This window comes from Syzygium oleosum, unplaced genomic scaffold (assembly GCF_021117445.2).
Source record: "Syzygium oleosum isolate NSW1041296 unplaced genomic scaffold, Sole_v2.1 Sole_v2.02, whole genome shotgun sequence".
NCBI classification, from domain to species: domain Eukaryota; kingdom Viridiplantae; phylum Streptophyta; class Magnoliopsida; order Myrtales; family Myrtaceae; genus Syzygium; species Syzygium oleosum.
In genome coordinates this window covers 22,634,197-22,651,760 of record NW_026607486.1, presented here as the reverse complement: position 1 = coordinate 22,651,760, position 17,564 = coordinate 22,634,197, and the positions used below count along the sequence as shown (strand labels likewise).

The window sequence follows — 17,564 nt, the reverse complement described above, 5'->3', positions numbered from 1 at the left end:
TCTGTATTAGACTTGTCAATTGCTTCAAAACCAATATTAAAAGTATATCATCAATTTTCATCTACCAAAACCAAATGAGTCAAAAATTGCTGAGACTATCATTTTGGTAATCGTTAGTTTAAATATTTTTAAACAAAATTCTGGGTCTTTACAGGGAAAGTCCGAAAAAAATCTTCCAGATTTTCTGATTCGAAAGGAAAGAACGAAAAACAGCTTTCGGTAAGAACGAAAAACAGCTTTCGGTTTGTTCGAATCCAGTTCTAAATAACCATTATCAGACCAGCAGCTGTTATTATCAGAATCATACTTGTCTGATCATTCAGGGGACCTTTACAAGTGGACGGGACTTTTCTTTTTTCCTCGCGCGGCATAGACCAGACACTGCAACCAAACACGGCCAATTGGATAACCATGAAAAACTGAAAACCCCCACCAAAACCCCCCGCAGCTCCTTCTCTTCTCTATCTCCACAAGATAGAAAATGGGTCTTCTTCAAATACACTCTCCAATCGCGGTGTTTCTCCGCAAACCAGTCTCGTCCTCCCATTCTAAACCGCCTTGTCTTCCTCCGTTCCAAGATTCCACCAAGAATTTTGGACGAAGTTCGCTTTTTTCGTCTTCTCCTGGGATTAGGGACAGGCTCTTGACGCTATCCACTGTACCCAGAAAGCTGCTCTGCGCACCACCTCAAGGGAAGCACGTCAGAGAAGACTATCTTGTGGTATGTTGCCATGTTCGATTGTGGGTCTTCTTCGTTCCTACTAACGCGTGCGTAAATCTGTGTAATTTCGATGTTTTCAGTGGATAAGTGGATATTCTTGAATGTGGAATTAGGCTAATACGAGTGGGTAGGGGAGCTATCTGATGATGGAATTTGGAACTTCGGATTTCTCCCTTGTTAGCCTATGAAAATGGAGGAAAAGAAGTTTAGGATAAGTTATTATCTTTAGTGAGCTGGTGTATCGCGGTGTTTTCATTCAAATTGTATGGTTAGTTTTGCTTGGGCTTGGAGGCGATTCATGTCCCTGTTCTTCCGCAGACTGTACAATCTTTTACATTGATATGCTTCTTCTTTTGGTTCGGAAGAAAAAATTGTCGGCTCAGGAGGTGCAGGATCTTGTGAGGGGAGAAAGGAACGTGCCCCTTATCATTGATTTCTATGCAACATGGTGTGGACCCTGTATTTTGATGGCCCAAGAACTCGAAATGGTAGGCTCAAATCTCATGTCTTGTTGTGGGTTGGTTTTAATCTCGTGTCATTTCTGGGTTTTTATTTTGATTAATTTCTCTCGTTTGCGTAGTATCTTTGTTGAGGGAAATAGTTTGCTCCATAAGAAGGGAGATGATGGATGTAGATGCTGCAAGTATAGAAATCTTGAGCAAGTTAGTGCCGGATCTTCAGAATGGAAATGCTCTTCAATGAACTGATTACTATTGGGAGTTTCTTTCATTAGGCCCCAGCCTTTATTCTAGCCTGCCTTATACTCAATAACTGCCTTGCTTGAACTAGCTTATTCGCTGGCTTGAGATAGAACTACTTAAATACCAACAGGAGGACTGGCGGGGCTAAAGATAACGTAGTTTTAGCAGAAATCCATAGTGTATATCCTAAGTGGGGTACAAGATATAGATCTCTAACAGGCTTGCTTGCTAATAGCTCGAAGCATTCATGATAGACCTGAATCGAGAGACACTCTGATCAGAAATCAGTCAATTGGCTTTCATTATTGCTTTTGATCAGTCTCAAGATTGACATGCTCCCATTAGTATAGCAACATTGTCGATATCTCTAGTTGCTGTATTGTCTTCCCCCATAGTTTTCTCCTTGACAGCCTTGGGGACAAGACGCTATGTAGATAGTATACTTATTTACACTCAAGCTACTTCAGCTTGCTGTATAGTTTATAAGATGCTTGCTACAAGTTACCTCATGGGTCAGATCCAAATACTTAGGTTTATTTCCTATTGCAGCTTGCGGTGGAGTATGAGAATAATGCCATGATTGTGAAAGTTGATACGGACGATGAGTATGACTTTGCCCGAGATATGCAGGTAATTGTTGCACATGATACTAGCCTGATACCTTTTCTCATGATTGTTGCATTCAAACTCTTGGCTTGAGATCTCCATCATTCGGTGATATCATAACACACTTGATGTTGGTACTCTTGTCTGGGTCCATGAATGCTGGTGAATGACAACTGGAAACAGCTTTTAATTTAAAACCTTGCTCGGTCGTGAGCCTCCTCTTAAGCTGCTCCTTTCTTCCCCTTTTCCAGTTAAGTCAAACGAAATCAAAATTTGCTGGAGTTTTTCAGAAATGAATTTAAATTATGATGCATCAAAATTCAGGACAAGTTAAGCCTGTTAATCTCTAGGGAAAATAAAAAATTGGCTGCTTATGAATGGAAATTTGAAACTCTACGTTTCAGGTACGTGGCCTGCCAACTTTGTACTTCATCAGTCCAGATCCCAACAAAGAGGCTATTCGAACGGAAGGTCTTATCCCAATTCAGATGATGCGCGATATCCTGGACAATGAGATGTGAAGGCATTGCAAAATGAAGTGATAAAAAGTCTTCCAGGATTTGGAGGACAGGGAATTTTTCTCCGTGGTATTCTTTTACTATGAAGGTGGTTATAGGCCATTCAGTCTAGAGTTGGCCAACTTTTGTTGTTATACTTGAAACTAGATAGTGCACTCGGAGGTCTGGGCGTTCAGCCCAGTGGAAGGCATGGCACATGAATTTTGGTCGGTTGTAATTTGAATTTGGCCATTAAGATGTATTTAGTAACTAGGGACGGCAATAGTCTTTAATGTAGTTCGGATGGTTTAATATGCAATCGGAAGATTGCTTTTACATCCCGGCAGATGCTGGATAAAGCGTGCTCTCTGTTTGCTTTATTTTCCTGGCAGATACCAAAGCACATGGATACAGATCTGCTTATTTTGCACTGGAAATGACTTTCCTAATTCGAAATGAGCAGAGTGAGTTTCTCAAATGGTTCTAATTAATACTAGACAACCATATATTCCGTGGGGAATCAACCGGGTAGATGGATTGCTCCATCTAGTATCAGATCAGTTGTATGCTGAGCAGGGGAAATGGCACATTTCAACAGGTGCCAGACCTGATGATGCTGATGTAGGAACTGGTGAGGTAGATTTTACTATATTGCTTATCAAAGTGTAAGTTAGATTGAAATGTTGCCATATTTAAAGTCTGTCGGATGTACGGTGCACGTGTGCCTTTAGTCAATACGAACGAGTCTAGTTCTTGGCGATCAGCTGGGCACAGCATGCCATGCTTCCCACGATTAGGATGAAGGAAGGCACACCTTTGTCACGATTGCATTATGAATCCTGCTGCTCTGTCCTAAGTCATTGGGAAATGAAAGAAAAGGGCTGCGGAAAAAATAAGAAACTTGACATCTAAATGATGAAAGAGTGGATACACGACTAATGTGGCGTCCATACTTGCTAAGTATCAGCAGACAATCTCGCTCACATTCATTCGAGCAGAAGCTGCATTTTTCTCGGGGACAAGCATGTGGTCATATTCTCTTCCAGGATACCCATGTTTCCCGATGTGAAGGGACTCATTGAAACAGTACGCACTCACTCTCGATGCAATGCTATTCTTCCATTCGGCACACGAACCCAGCCCCACGACTTTCTGGAAAAGATAGATGCTTTTGAAGACCCTTTGTGGGGGGCGTCAGTCAAGCCACTTGCATATGAACGAACATGGAGTGATTCCAACGCATGAAAGATGCGAAACCACTCCTCTTCCTGTTTAAATTGATTGATTGGATAGTCCCGTCTCCTGTCACATTGATGAGAAAGGGGGAGGGAGGGACGAGTTTCCTTTTCGCGGCCGAAAGCGAGGACCATGTGCCTCTTCTCATCGAAAGCCGAAAGGACTAGAGTGGGAGTGGAGATGATTCAGAAAAACAAAAGAAAGGAAGAAGTGCAAAGAAAAAATTCTGCCATTCTGGTTCTGTACAAGACGATATAAACGATCAGTCTCAATAACGAAGTGAAATGGAATCGCAGTTGGGAGTCTCTCTGTCATAAATTGTGGAGTGAACCTCAAATAGAGTCGATTCTGAGCGTAATGCTTGCAGAAATGTCAAGGGACGTATTCTCAAATACAAAGTTGTGCGGCGAGTTCCTAAAGATGGGCTCGTCAAACGAAGGTGTGGACAGCGGTGGCAGCGGGGGAGAAGGCCAAGAACACGAGGGCGGCCATGATGCCGACGGGGAAGAGGAGGAGCATCAGCGGCGGAGGAGGCAGGGGCGGCAACACCAGGGGCAGCACCACCATGAACGCCGCGAGAGCCGCCAGTACCAGAACCGTCCCCAAGCCCGTCGCGCACCTTACCATGCTCCTCCAACCACCATCCCCCGTCTCTGAAATCGTCTCCCCTCCTTTCTCCTTCCGCAATGGGTTTAATTTTCCGGTCAAGTTGTCGATGACGGAGAGAGACAGAGCAATCAAGAACAAGAACTAGCAAGCAAGAAAGTACAAGAAGAAGAAGAAGAAGAAGAAGAAGAGCTTCAGAGCAAGCAAGAACAAGAAGTAGGCAGCCTTTTAGGTGGAAATAGGACAGACTTGGCTTGGGTATATATAGATGGTGGCGTGACGCTTTTGCATGAAAAGGAAAAAGGTTAATACCACGAAAAATCTCAAATTTATATATTTATGATAATTTTATTTCAAATTATTTTTTTGAACATAAAAAATTTCAAACTGGTATATTTATGATAAATTTATTCCAAACTAATTTTTTGACCATTAAAAACCCTAAATTGGTACATTTGTGACAAATTTATCCTCCGTTAGTTTTTATTAAATTAAAATAATACCACAAAAAATCACAAACTGATACACTTGTGACAAATGGAGGTTAAAACATAAAACTGGTACATCAATTAACTGTCGCGTGTCATTTAATAAAGTAATTTGATAGTAAAATTTAACGGAAACAAACTGAGAATAAATTTGTCACAAGTATACCAATTTGGGATTTTTTGAGGTCAAAAAATTAGTTTGGAATAAAATTATCACAAGTATATCAGTTTGGGATTTTTCGTGGTATAAACCCAAAAGTAAAAAGGTTTCCAATCACGGAATTTATGCTTCTCTCATTTCTGTAAAAAGGTTTCCAATCACGGAATTTATTTTAAGTTATTTGTAAAAAGTAAACCATTGCCCCTCCCTCATTTCTGTAATGTCGTATTTTAGTTTATCTTCTAGAGGACGGGTGCATAATATATTTGATTCCACCCTCGCTTGGCAATACAACTCTTCAACATTTTGATATTTTCGATTTTGGTACGTAAGTACGTAAATCTCAATAAAATAGGTTGGTTCAACGCACCTACGATATGCCAATAGTTTCTAAGAACCGCCTAACGCGATTAATCTAGGGATTCCCATGTTCGTTTGTCTTCTATGAGAACCTAAGTTCAATAATTCAAATTGGATTTTCGTGGTGAGTTTGAAACTCCAATAGTGAAGTCATGGTTGCTAATCTCGGTAGCTCCTCTCCACTCTCTTATTACCTGAAAATAAAAAGGGATAAGTGCCTTATAAGTCCTAAAATTTATCACGAAATTACAATTGAGTCTTAAAACTTTCGAAAAATGCAATGGAGTCCTAAAACCTTTCACAAAAGTATAATTGAATTCTAAAATTTTCAAAAAGTATAATTAAGTCATAAAACTTATCAAGTTTGTGCAATCGAGTTCTAAAACTTGTTAACATTTTTCGCTTGTAAAGTTGGATGCAGTTAATAGAAAGACTTAATTGCACCAACTTGATTGCATTTTTTGAAAATTTTAAAATTCAATTATACTTTCGTAGCAAATTTTAGAACTTTATTGAATTTTTTGCAAGTTTTAAGTCTAACGATTACGATTATAACCTAAAAGGATGGTCCTTTTTTGAAAATTAAAAAAATAATATATTCGATGGCTCAGGAAACGTTATCAACAAAATCTCGATTAAGATATGTCCAATGACAGACACATCAACGGTAATAGGGAAGAGAAAAGGATGTGGGGCCCAAAGGGAGGGAGGGAGAGATTCATCGGTTGGGTCAATTGCCAGGAAACCTGGCATCGTGCAATGGTCCGAATCGGACAGGATCGGGGCTCATGATCCCCAGGGATCCATCTCGTTCGCGATACGTTGCGTATCAACGTCAGTTTAATAATTGACCTATATTGATTCTCTCATTTTTTTAGAAATAATATCTTCGATAGCTTTATTTAATCAGTGCATCGGAGAACGTAATCCCCTCTCGCTTCTACTTTCTACGGTACTGTCGTTTTGTCTTATTTCTCGGCATGGCTTCTTCTTCTTCTTCTTCTTCTTTATTTATACCGAGTGTAATGACAAGTTGTTCTCCAGCAATATGGTGATATAAAAAGAGGACCGGGTCCTTGTCTCGGTAACGATAAGACGAGAGTGACAGAGCTGTGTTTATGGCGACAGAAATCATTTTTTTTTAAAGTTATGTGCTGTAGAAAAGAACTAACAAAAACAAGAGCAACTTGATACTGGTCTTTTTTGGACTTAGCGAGGTTTATAGAAATGGGAGTACCCTAACATTACGTGCGAAATGCAAATGTAGACAAGTTGATCACGACTTGCGGAACATCGGGAAGGAAAAATGACAACTTCTGATCTTGCTTGCTTAGGATGCTTTTCCAAAGGAACGGAAAAAGGAGCAAGAATTTTACTTGGCTGCAACATGGGATAGGGTTTTATCGTAAATGGTGGGTGCTGAAATTCCTACCCATGAACGAACTATCTCTTTGGGTGGTGGTTTAGACGTGCGACATCGTCGTGCATTTCTTTCCTAACTTTACCTCTCACAAAACCATGCGGGAGAAAGCGTAATGTACAATTTCATGTGCCCTCTGTCCGTTCATTACTTCTTATGAAAGAGTGGACCATCAAACTTTTTACAGATTCCATCGGATTGACTTGTCTTCAGTGCAATTGCAAACCTCGGTGGCTTTACTATGTACAGATGCATTTGATTTCTCCTCTCGTTCTCTGTTTTCTTGTGTTGACTTTCCCAACATTTGAATCTTGGGCATCTAGATTGGTCGGTGAATCAAATATGAGCTTAGAATAGAAAACTACTTCCCTCGAGGGTTTAAACTTCAATGTACTTGGCCAGAGGCTGCAATACTTTGTTGCCAGTCGACCAAAAAGCAGCTACATTGATGGGCAATCGATGCAATCTCCGGTTGCAAAATTTGGGAATAAAGAACGACCATTCAATGTCTCTCTCCCTAATTCCAAGAATGCCTAGAGTAGGAGTAGGAATAAGAAATCATCACGGATAGGACGGCGCTCGCATGGCATCCCGATTCAGTGAACAAAGGCAGTTTGGTACGCCATGCTTGCCAATTTGTGGCTGAGTTTTAGATGAAGAACATGTGCAAGTTGGTGCGACTGCACTTTCTGCACTTAGGCACGCTTTTTCTGTTCGCTCGGTGTTCAATGTATCTTGATTTCTTCTCCTCTTTTTCGTGTGTTCAAAGCTCCTACGTTTCTCTCTTCCCAAAAAATCTCTGTGCGGCTCGGTACTGTTTGGTGGGGGATCGTGTTGAGAAGTCCAAAAACAGATTCAATTCCCTCAAATTCCGAGATTCCGAGATTCGGGTCTCGGTCAGTTCATGACCCGGATTGAGATTTAATTTAGATTTCTTTTTGCGGCCAAAATTTTTCGCCCTTTCTGTTGGGCCTCTGTCCATCTCGTTAGGCCTTAGAAAGCGAGAGATCTTGGAAGGAATTCCCATCGAGAGGGGACTGCGCAACCAAAAGGCGTGTTGGTTCGCAGAGTGGATTTGGATTTCAAGTAGGGGTGAACAGTTCCTGAATAGTATGGTTGCCACCTAAGAACCGGAAATCAAATCAAAAAAATCGGTTCCCGATTTCCGAAACCGGACCACCCAGTCTTGAAACCGGTGGCATGTTCTGTTTTTTTTTTTTTTCTTAAGCATATAGTCCATAATTCGTGACAAGATCTTTACGAGGAGGATGTTAAACCCCTCATAGGAATTAGTATTGGTTAAAAGAAAATGCCTATGGACCATGTTCCGTGCAAAATTGATCTCGATGTTTCGTAATGAACTCATAGATAAAGGAAAGTGACTCGATAGGAAACAAGCAGAGGGTAAGAGTCGTGCGTGCTTATGACTTTTTACGGATTTGCAAGAAATTAAAAAAAAAAAAACAACGGTCTGATCCAGATGGGCGATTAACACTTGGAACCGGACCGATGCCCCCGGGAATTGCCTAGAACCGGCCGGTCCGGTCTGGTCCAAGCGGTTTCTGATCCGGGCGGTTCCTTTTGCACATCCTTAACTTCAAGCCAATGCAGTCGACTCTAGCCTCAAAGGGCGATGATCATGGCCAGGCCGCCATGCACCTTGCATTGGAGGGTTGTCCAGAGACCAAGCCTAGGAGATTTCTTTGTTTGTAATGTGCAGTTCGAGTTGCTATAAGGGGTTCAAGCCGACCTAGGGGAGCTTGGGAAATCTACGCATCGCAAATGCCATTCTTACCCCCTAAAAACTATAGGATACTGTAATCATTAGACGAGTTGCTAATCTATCTTTGATTGTCGCCTCTCCTTTGGTAACTTCCTTTCTGGTTACTGCTCGTTCTTTCTCCATTTACATGTGACGGCTTTCATTTTCTTGCACAAAACAAATTCCACAATCAAATGCACATTACTAATTTAACACAAATGTTGCGCGCATGTGCATGAGAACTAGTATCACCTAAATTTAAGAAAGGATACCGGACCTACAGCAGTAGACTCCCCTTGCTTCATATTCCGTAACTATACGCGTAACGAGCACCCAGTTCATGTTCCGCAACTATTTCCGCGCGATAAAATAGCCCAGTGTTTTCCTCCAGGACCTTGATCAAGAGGCATTCAAACATTAGTAATGATTTGTTTCTTTAATGTCTAGTGCGTGTATATATGTATGTATGTACATGCCCATGTGTATCTTGGATACACACAACGAGGTGTGGATGCGATGCGGTGTGAAAAGAATCGATCCACTCCGGAGACAAAACCATCTTGTAAACAGGAGGCATCACGTTCAAATAACCCCACGGAGAAGACAAAACATACAATATTTGACAAGGTAAAACATCCTTGTCCAGCGCATTTTCTCTTATGGTGGGCATTTCTTCAACGTTTCTCACGTGCTCCCTTTGCTTTCTCCCTTGTCGTGTTTCTTGCTCAGTACGTGGTGCTCGATGCCATCCATTGTCCACGGCATCCACTATAAGTATGCTTATTCCTCAACCACCTCTTCCGTACGAGATTCGAACATAAGAGTGAGAACTTTCCACGCCTTGCCAAATCACGACCCCGAGCATTAGACGGATCTATTCGGAGAAATCCGACCATAATATAATTAACTCAAACCTCAACATGACACGACATGACGCGACACTACACATTTTCAGTAGGAATTGATTGTTATATTAGATTTTGCTCACGATACGAAATAACCCGAACGGTCCGCTTTATCCCGACTTAAACCCATCATATATTCCTTGTGATTGGTAAGGCACTACCTCTCTTTTTGTCAGAAGCATGAAACCTGCCGCTTAAGAATGCATACAAATTCGCCGTTGCTTGAAAACTAGGTTGACTCAATATCACTGGACTCTAGATTTGGGCTCCATAGAAGGAAAATGACGTTCACGTTTCTTTCCATCTTTTTATGGAGGCCCAATCAACGTTTTGCCAGGGCCCACCTCGGAGCGACAAGGCAAACACGTGCACGCACGCGCGACAATTTGCCGAGAAGAAAGAATTGGAATTTAGGAGTCTAAAAGCTAAATTTGAGCATCCAATTACAACAAAAATATTTATTTATATTCACATTAGGCATTTTTTTTAAAAAGGCGTAAATTCGCAATAAAACGTATCGAGCACAAAAACACTGCTAATAGTTTTATTTAAGACTGGGAAATTAGTTTAAAATATTAGTCGTGTCTACACAAATGTCGCTCTCGTTTCTAATATTGGGAATCGTAATTTCTAATGCATGCAAGCGTGCATATATGTCGTTGCGAAAACGAGAGGAGTGCTTGATTAAGTAAAGATTAGCTGGGCATTTGGCGTTACGATTATTAAAAAGGGGCATCATTTTCTATTGGCATAATTCCCTGAAAAAACCCAAGCTTCAAGTGCACTATCAATTTTGCCCTCGAACTTTTTTTGATCTGAAGAAAAAATCACTAACTTTCACTATAATCCCAAATCTACCCTGTCTCCAAAAATCGCCATTGGTGTCTTCAAAACCATCAATATTATGGTTCGTTATAGGTCCATTATTAGAACCCATGTTTTCACCAATACTTTCACATTAGCATGGAACAATAGCAGCCTCTCGATGCAAATAATTTTGAAGAAACCGGTGGCGATTTTTTGATGCGGGACAAATTTATGAATGAAGTGAAAGTTTGTGATTTTTTTTTTAGACAAAAAAGTTCGGAGCAGAATTGAGATTGTATCTGAAGCTATGGATTTTTTTTCAATGAATTATGCTCTCTTCTATCACGCAATAGGGAGGATTTATTCCACTGTCTGAGATAATATTAGATCGATCTGTGGGATTATAGGCTTATAGAGCCAAAAAGAAGTTGGATCCTAGAATTGCAAATCCTAATATCTAGATTAGGCTATTGGTCCTCAAAAGGCGCGGGGCTTTAGCTTTAGAATCATATAATCATCATTCTCTTTCGTTTTCTTTTTTATTTTTCTTTTTCTTCTTTTGACAAATCTCGCTCGCCACTTGGCGAGACAAGCACCGACAAAGCGTGCCTTTTGTGAATCACCAATCGCTCTTGATTTGCTGCTTCCGCGTTTACGGAGCAGCATTCGCCCACCCAATCGAAACGCTTGGTAGTGGCGACCTTTACTCACCATACGAACGGCTGAGATTGGATCTAGACACGTCGATTTCCCCTCTCGCAGATTGGTTTAATACCAACGCTCGAATCGACGACCGTAAGTCCACCCATACTATACCTCGGGACATCCTCTTTACATCTATTTGTTAGATCCTTCGAAGAAATCATAATGAACTCATTAAACATGATAAAAAAAGAATATATTCCGCATTGACAACAATTTATTACATGAATCGCCAATTTATCGAAAAAGTTAAAAGCTGATGTGTTGGATCAGCTCGGAAAAAATCGTCTTTCCAGCTGGAAAATAGTGTGGATATAGCTCCGAACCTCTTAATTGTCAATGCACTCCCCTTTTGAGAAAAAAAGAAAAGGATTTTCAAATCATAATTGATTTTATAATGATACTGAATATGATCTATTTGTCTAAATACATGTGTACTGAATTATTTAATATATCGATTCTATAGGTCTCATACCGTTGGATGTCTCATTTTTTTTTTCTTTTACAAGGAAAACCTTTTATTTCTCATGATCGGCCTTGCTTAGAGTTAAATCCAAATACAAATTCAAAGACAATATCGCGTTAACTTTTAACTCTCCAAAAGTGATCATGATTAGTTCTTAATTAAACACCAAGTAGTAGCTAAATTGTGAGCAGCCTGCTTGCCTTCTTTTCAAGTCTATTTTATTCGCCACAGGGGCCGATGCTTAAGCTCATTCCTCAAGTCGTGAACTAAGGCGGTAATGGCCCAAAGCGGTTTAAGATTCTTTGCGACAAAAAAACTAGAGAACTGAAAAGTGGATCCCCTTTTGATCACGTGCTCCTAGAGTTTTATATCTCCTCAAAGGTCTGTTAAAAAAAACATATGAAACTTCTATGTACCAAACTTCACCTATATGAGTATCGTCGAGAAAAGAATCAATAAGGGCCGGTATTATTTTCCACGAGATCACAAGTTCGAGTCATATTGATGAACGAAAAAAATTAAGTTTTATTCTGAATACTTATTATCTCATAACAATAGAATTCTTTATTTTTATTTCTTTTGGCACCACCATATGTATAATATACATTGTATATAGCCGCCGCAATGACTATAGAATATAGATCACACAATGCACCGCTTTTAAGGAGTACCGTGAATATACTGTAGGCGAGAGAGATTCACGCAATGCACGATACACTCCGACCCACGAGATCGCCCGCCTCGCTAACGGATCCCAAAGCGGTGCCCAACCCGCGCGGGGCCCATCACCACCACCCCTTCCCCCCCACCGACGTGGCTTTGACCGTCCCCCCACCGTCTGATCTTCGCCTCCCAGCGCGCTCTTCTCCTCCTCCTCCTCTCTCTCTCGACCATCCCTTCTCTCTCCCTCTCTCGCTCTCTCCCATGCTCTCGCGTCCGTCCCATTCGCAGGAACAACGGGACTCCTCCCAAACCCTAGCGAGCATCCACGCCTCGAAGCTTCCGGATAATGTCCGCCCGCGTTGAGCGAAACCGTCGCGAGAGGCGCAGCAGGGATCACGTACGCCCCGCCCGCCGCGAGCATGAGGACGACGATTAGGCGCAGCAGGGATTGGGATCGGTGCTGAGAATACCCCCCCCCCTCGCAACCCCCGTCGATTCGATAGCGACGCTCTCCAGTTCCTTCTCGTGGTTCGTCCGATCCTTAGCATGTGCGATTTGGTGGCGCGGACGGGTCGGCATCAGCAGCGGTACGAGGCCGGTTGTCGCCTTGTCGCCGGGTACGATCGAAGCTCGCCCTCTCCATTTCCCTTCTTTTTGGCCTTTTTGCCCTCGATGTGCGCGAATCTCGTACGAGTGTGATGCTTTCGTGTTGTTTCGTTGGACGACGGCGGATGTTTGTTTTCGCATTGTATTTTTTCGTTAGCTCTTGCATTAGGTTGTGTTTTTGGTGTCGATTCCGTAGTTGTGTTTTTTGGTGTCGTGGTCGTTGTCATTGGGAATGAGTGGGCCCTTATCGTGTCGATGACGGTCGTTTTCGGTTTTGCCCCGCCTTTTTGGCCTTTGTCGAGATTCAATTCCTTTTGATTTGATGCGCCCCGCAATGCTTTGTTTTGACTTTTTGATGTTAATTCGTGTTGATCGATGTGATTTACTTTAAATTAACGGCAGACCTAGGCGTGATGGTGATATTGTGCAGTTTTATTGTCCTGATGTCTTTTTGAGTCTGTCTTAGATGGGGGAAGGATATTGGTGGGTTTCTGGGTCCGTGGTTTCAAGTGATGGGTTTGTTTCTTCCTGTCCTTTGTGTTGCCTTTTTTTTTTTTTCCGTTTTTTTGGGCCAGACTATTCATTGTGATTGGATGAGCGTTTCAGTCATCACAGATGCTGACATTTCTTCTGAGGATCTCTGATGCTTGCTCAATTTAGCTTCTTGGTGGAAAAGTCACGAATTGGATTTTAAAATATCCTCGAGTTTAGTAAATTGTGGATTAGAGAATTATCGTGTTTTTTGGAGTATCGCGATTCTTTATTTATGCCGTTCCACCTTTATGTAAGGTTAACATGTGCTTTGACTTTACAAGAGAGGTCCAGTGAAACATATATTTTTTAATAGCAAATCTTCTTTGGTATCAGTGTGTAAGAGTCCACCCCCACGGGTTGATCTAGTTGAGGTCGACACTCTTGGGAAGGCGAATATGTGAGCCGCATGAGTCTGTACATACCCGAGTCTATGGACCATCTTATGTTTGGTGATACAGTTAAAAGATGGTTATGGTAGGTTTTGTTATTACCGAATTATGGTGCATATCATGGACAGTGGACTGCTTCACATGTGGTCGTTGGGCTATTGCTTAGATGAAGGATATATTGGGGAATTGGGAAGTGCTACCTTTTTTACACAGTGAATGCGGCTTCTGCCTCTTTCTAGGCATAAAATACCATCCTTATGACTGATGCAAAGCACATTCTTCTTTTGCAAAAGGAAAGAAAAAGGATGAATATGGGAAGCTAGAGAAGGTCGGTTAAATGTTTCATATTAAGTGTGCTTCTGAAGACTGATCCATGACTGAATATGAGTTCTTATGTGGTGGACGCTTGTTGCTTTTCCTAAACTTTTTTCTTGCACTTCATAAGACTTCTGTTTTGTCCTTTTTCTTCGCCAGTGGGGCTTTTGGCGCTGGAGGTTGGATTAAAGGCGGATAAGTGCCATGAACAGAGAAAAGAGGATAATTCTTTTTTTTTAATTCGCGTTTATGTGAATTTTACTTGGAAATGTAAGATTGTACTCACTCTGTACCTTTCATAACTTCAATTAAGTAATAATGGTGGGATCGAACTTAGGAAGTTCTTTCTGAGGTGGCGGTTATTTATCCTGCTTTCTTTGTTTTTTCTCTTCACTCCTTTTTGTTGAGACTATATGTTCATCATACAAAATTGTCATATGCTCACTCAGCATTGCCGTTAATTCTAGGATGATTGCCCTTCGTTCTTCTGCAGTGTTTTGTATAGGAAGAAAAGAAAACGTAGAGGAGATTCTTCTTCGATTTTTTCCTATTTTTGGGTGCATCAGTCCGAAGGGATAACTAACTCAGTGGTTTCTTTTTCCAGGTGTATTCCTTATAGGTATAGACAATCTATAGACTGTAGCAGTGACACCGATGAAAAGATTGTTGAGGTGCTCATGATCAATTCAACTAGTGGACCAGGTCTTCTATTTCCAAAGGTATACTGCTAATTATATTCTTTTCTGAATATAGTCGTCCTGTGTATTGATCCTGATAAGGGTATCTAGAGCTTTGTGTTAGATGGAAAATGTTCTGTTGTTGGTTGTGTAGATGCTTTTGTTGTGTAACATTCCAAGTGAGGGACTAAGAATATTACTGACCACATCTTCTCACTCAAAAGAACAGGTTTTATTGGTTTGACACGATAAGTTTGGAGAAATGGCTAAATGCCTCTTTAAGCCTTCTAGGCTTCATTAATGGCTAAGCTCAAACTGAACTGAAAATGGTCATCTGGCCAAAGTATTTAATTTTTTCTTCTCCAATTTCTTTGTTGCACCTGATGTAAGACTAAAATGAAAAGGATACATAGCCTCATCTTCTCTTGTTTCTGTTGGTTCAGACTCTTAATGTGTATAGACTACTCAGATTTACATAAGTGTGCTATTTGTTGAAAGGGAAAGCACTTCTACTGCTGTACAGAGTTACTTTAAGTTGTTCCTTCTGGTCTATAACTAGTTTGATGTATGTGTCCAGAACTTCCGTTGCTCAAAATTTGGAATTTGCTGAACAGATCACTTATTGACTTCCTAATCCATTTTGAAAATGCACATTTCTATCACCTTATGTGACTAGTATTATGATGAATTTGATGGGCATGCTGTTGATTCTGACTTATAGCTTTATGTACCATGATTGGTGTCACGGTCTTGAGTGCATGCCCAATATTTGTGATAAGCCCTTTGAACTGCAAACACCTAGTTTTGAATGACTAAGAACCAACTATTGTTCTCCATTCCATAAATGGAGTTACGTCTTAGGCGACGAACTTGTCTCACTAGAATCCCATTCTTGGATTATTTGAGCTTTTTTTCATAAGCCATGAATTGTGGTCCACAGTAACATCTTTAAGTGATAAACAACAGAAGTTTATATGGGAAAGACAGGACATGGGTTATGTCACTTGATTTTCTTCTTGGTTGGGGGGACAATGGACTTGTCTGCAAGCATGCCACAGATTTACATAGATTTTTATGGCTCATCACTTAATTGCTTCACGTTTTTGGGGAGATTAACATTTACAATTCAAATAGTTACTCCAGGTTACTTGTATGTAGTTTGGGGCTTTCAGGCCTGGAGATGGAGAACATAGCTTGAGCATGCATACTGTCTTCTGGGAAGTGATGTTCTTTTATCTCTTCGGTTACTGGAATTCTTGCACAATATGTCATTATAGCTCTCACTAGATTTACTCGTGAGTTGTGAATTGATGGAAGCTCTGTTTGTTGGATTGTGAGTTATTGCTTTATAAAAATATATATGTTTCTTCATCATCCTGCGAAGCTCCATCACTTGTTCACTTGTGTTGGGTTTTTGCTCTTTTTCACTAGCTTATTTTATTTCTATAAGGGAGGCTGGGAGAACGATGAAACTGTTGAGGAAGCCGCTGTGAGGGAAGCAATTGAAGAAGCTGGTGTGAAAGGAGATTTGAAGGTATTAAATTTTGTGGACTCTGTTGATCTTTCTTATCTTTTGTTCATTATTTCTTTAATAAGATTTTGCGTGAAAATCAACTTTATGATTCTAAGAGTTACCTTAAGATTATGTGACTTGTTGGATTTCTTTTCAGTTTGCATTGGTAAAATTTTGGAGAGCGGAGTAGGTCAAGGTCACTCATATTGGACTATTAACTGTAGCTTGAGATAATTTCACTCCATATGTGTTATCTATTCCATGTTTTTTTATTACAATGATAACATTGGCTGTTGCAGGGCAGTTATTGAAAAAAATAAATGAGTAAATATGATATTGTGCACAGTGGATGTTGTCATTCTTAACTGCACGAACTCTTCTTGTCCTGAATGGGGAAAAAGAGCGTTCCTCATCCTTTTTAAGCCGAGTTTTGCAGTGTATGTGAATGTGCGAAATAAATGATCATCATGACAATAAAAGTTATCATCTCTCTCTCTCTCTCTCTCTCTCCCCCGCGTATGGGTGCGGTGGTTATGCTCTTTTGATAAAAAATTCTTTTTTGAGGCCATGTGGTAGCATGTAGGTGCAGGGCACTACACTCTGTTCCTCTGCATCTTTGGTACTGTGGATCTTCTCTACATCTGTTGTGAATGTCTTTATTTTTAGGTCAAGACCTTCTAGTCAGCTGCTATGTGTTTGTTCTGTGCTCTGAATCCTCTTACTCCACCAATGAAAAGGGGATATACATTCGTGATCTTTCTTAGATTGTGCAACCAAGTCTTTTTGTTGTTTTCAGGATCTTTTAGGGCATTATGACTTCAAGAGTAAAACTCACCAAGACGAGTTTTGTCCTGAAGGTTTATGTAAGGCAGCAATGTTTGCATTGTTTGTAAGGGAGGAGCTTGAATCATGGCCAGAGCAAAGTATCAGACAGAGGAGCTGGCTGACTATTACTGAAGCTGTTGAGAGTTGTCGGCATCCGTGGATGAGAGATGCACTCGTGCAGGGCTTCCTCAATTGGCATGCTGAGAAAAGCGAGGAAGTTTTCGATTGAACCTGACTTCATAATTTACAAAAGTAGAGGCGCATTAAAATCAGCTTCTAACCCCGTGAATCTGTTTGAATTCCTTGGGCAAATCTTTTGTTGTTGTTGCTGCTGCTGCCGCTTTAGAAGGTCTCTCTATTTTAGGTCTGATTCCATCCCGTAGGTCTCTTCATACTGATCTCAGATTACATTTATTCAGAGTCCATTTAAATAGCATATTGATCAACTTCCCCAATCCATTTAGATGTTCATTGCAGCAGTTTACCGTTTATCCACCCAAGGGCAGTTCACCCTTTATCTTGTTTTTCTTTTGCTCAGCATCAGTTTCGGTTGGTGAAAGCTTCACGGTGAGAAGCTTCGTCAAATGGGATTTTTGGATGTACTC

At 40.8% G+C, this 17,564-nt stretch overlaps 2 protein-coding genes across 3 annotated transcripts; both read left to right on the top strand.

The window, feature by feature from the left end:
* The first annotated feature begins 354 nt into the window (after positions 1–354).
* On the top strand, positions 355–2,562 carry LOC115684786 (thioredoxin-like protein CITRX2, chloroplastic). Its single transcript, XM_030609656.2, has 4 exons — positions 355–721; positions 1,087–1,209; positions 1,972–2,052; positions 2,433–2,562. The coding sequence occupies exons 1-4, from the start codon at positions 482–484 to the stop codon at positions 2,547–2,549; spliced, it is 561 nt and encodes a 186-aa protein (XP_030465516.1). The 5' UTR covers positions 355–481; the 3' UTR covers positions 2,550–2,562.
* Positions 2,563–12,248: 9,686 nt separating this feature from the next.
* Positions 12,249–17,405, top strand: LOC115684787 (nudix hydrolase 16, mitochondrial). Of its 2 annotated transcripts, none has more exons than XM_056305138.1 (4): positions 12,249–12,717; positions 14,549–14,663; positions 16,072–16,155; positions 16,931–17,405. In XM_056305138.1, the coding sequence occupies exons 1-4, from the start codon at positions 12,647–12,649 to the stop codon at positions 17,186–17,188; spliced, it is 528 nt and encodes a 175-aa protein (XP_056161113.1). In that variant the 5' UTR covers positions 12,249–12,646; the 3' UTR covers positions 17,189–17,405. The 2 variants fall into 2 exon arrangements, with proteins under 2 accessions (XP_056161113.1, XP_056161115.1); XM_056305140.1 differs by lacking the exon at positions 12,249–12,717 and adding an exon at positions 12,794–13,222.
* Positions 17,406–17,564: the final 159 nt, after the last annotated feature.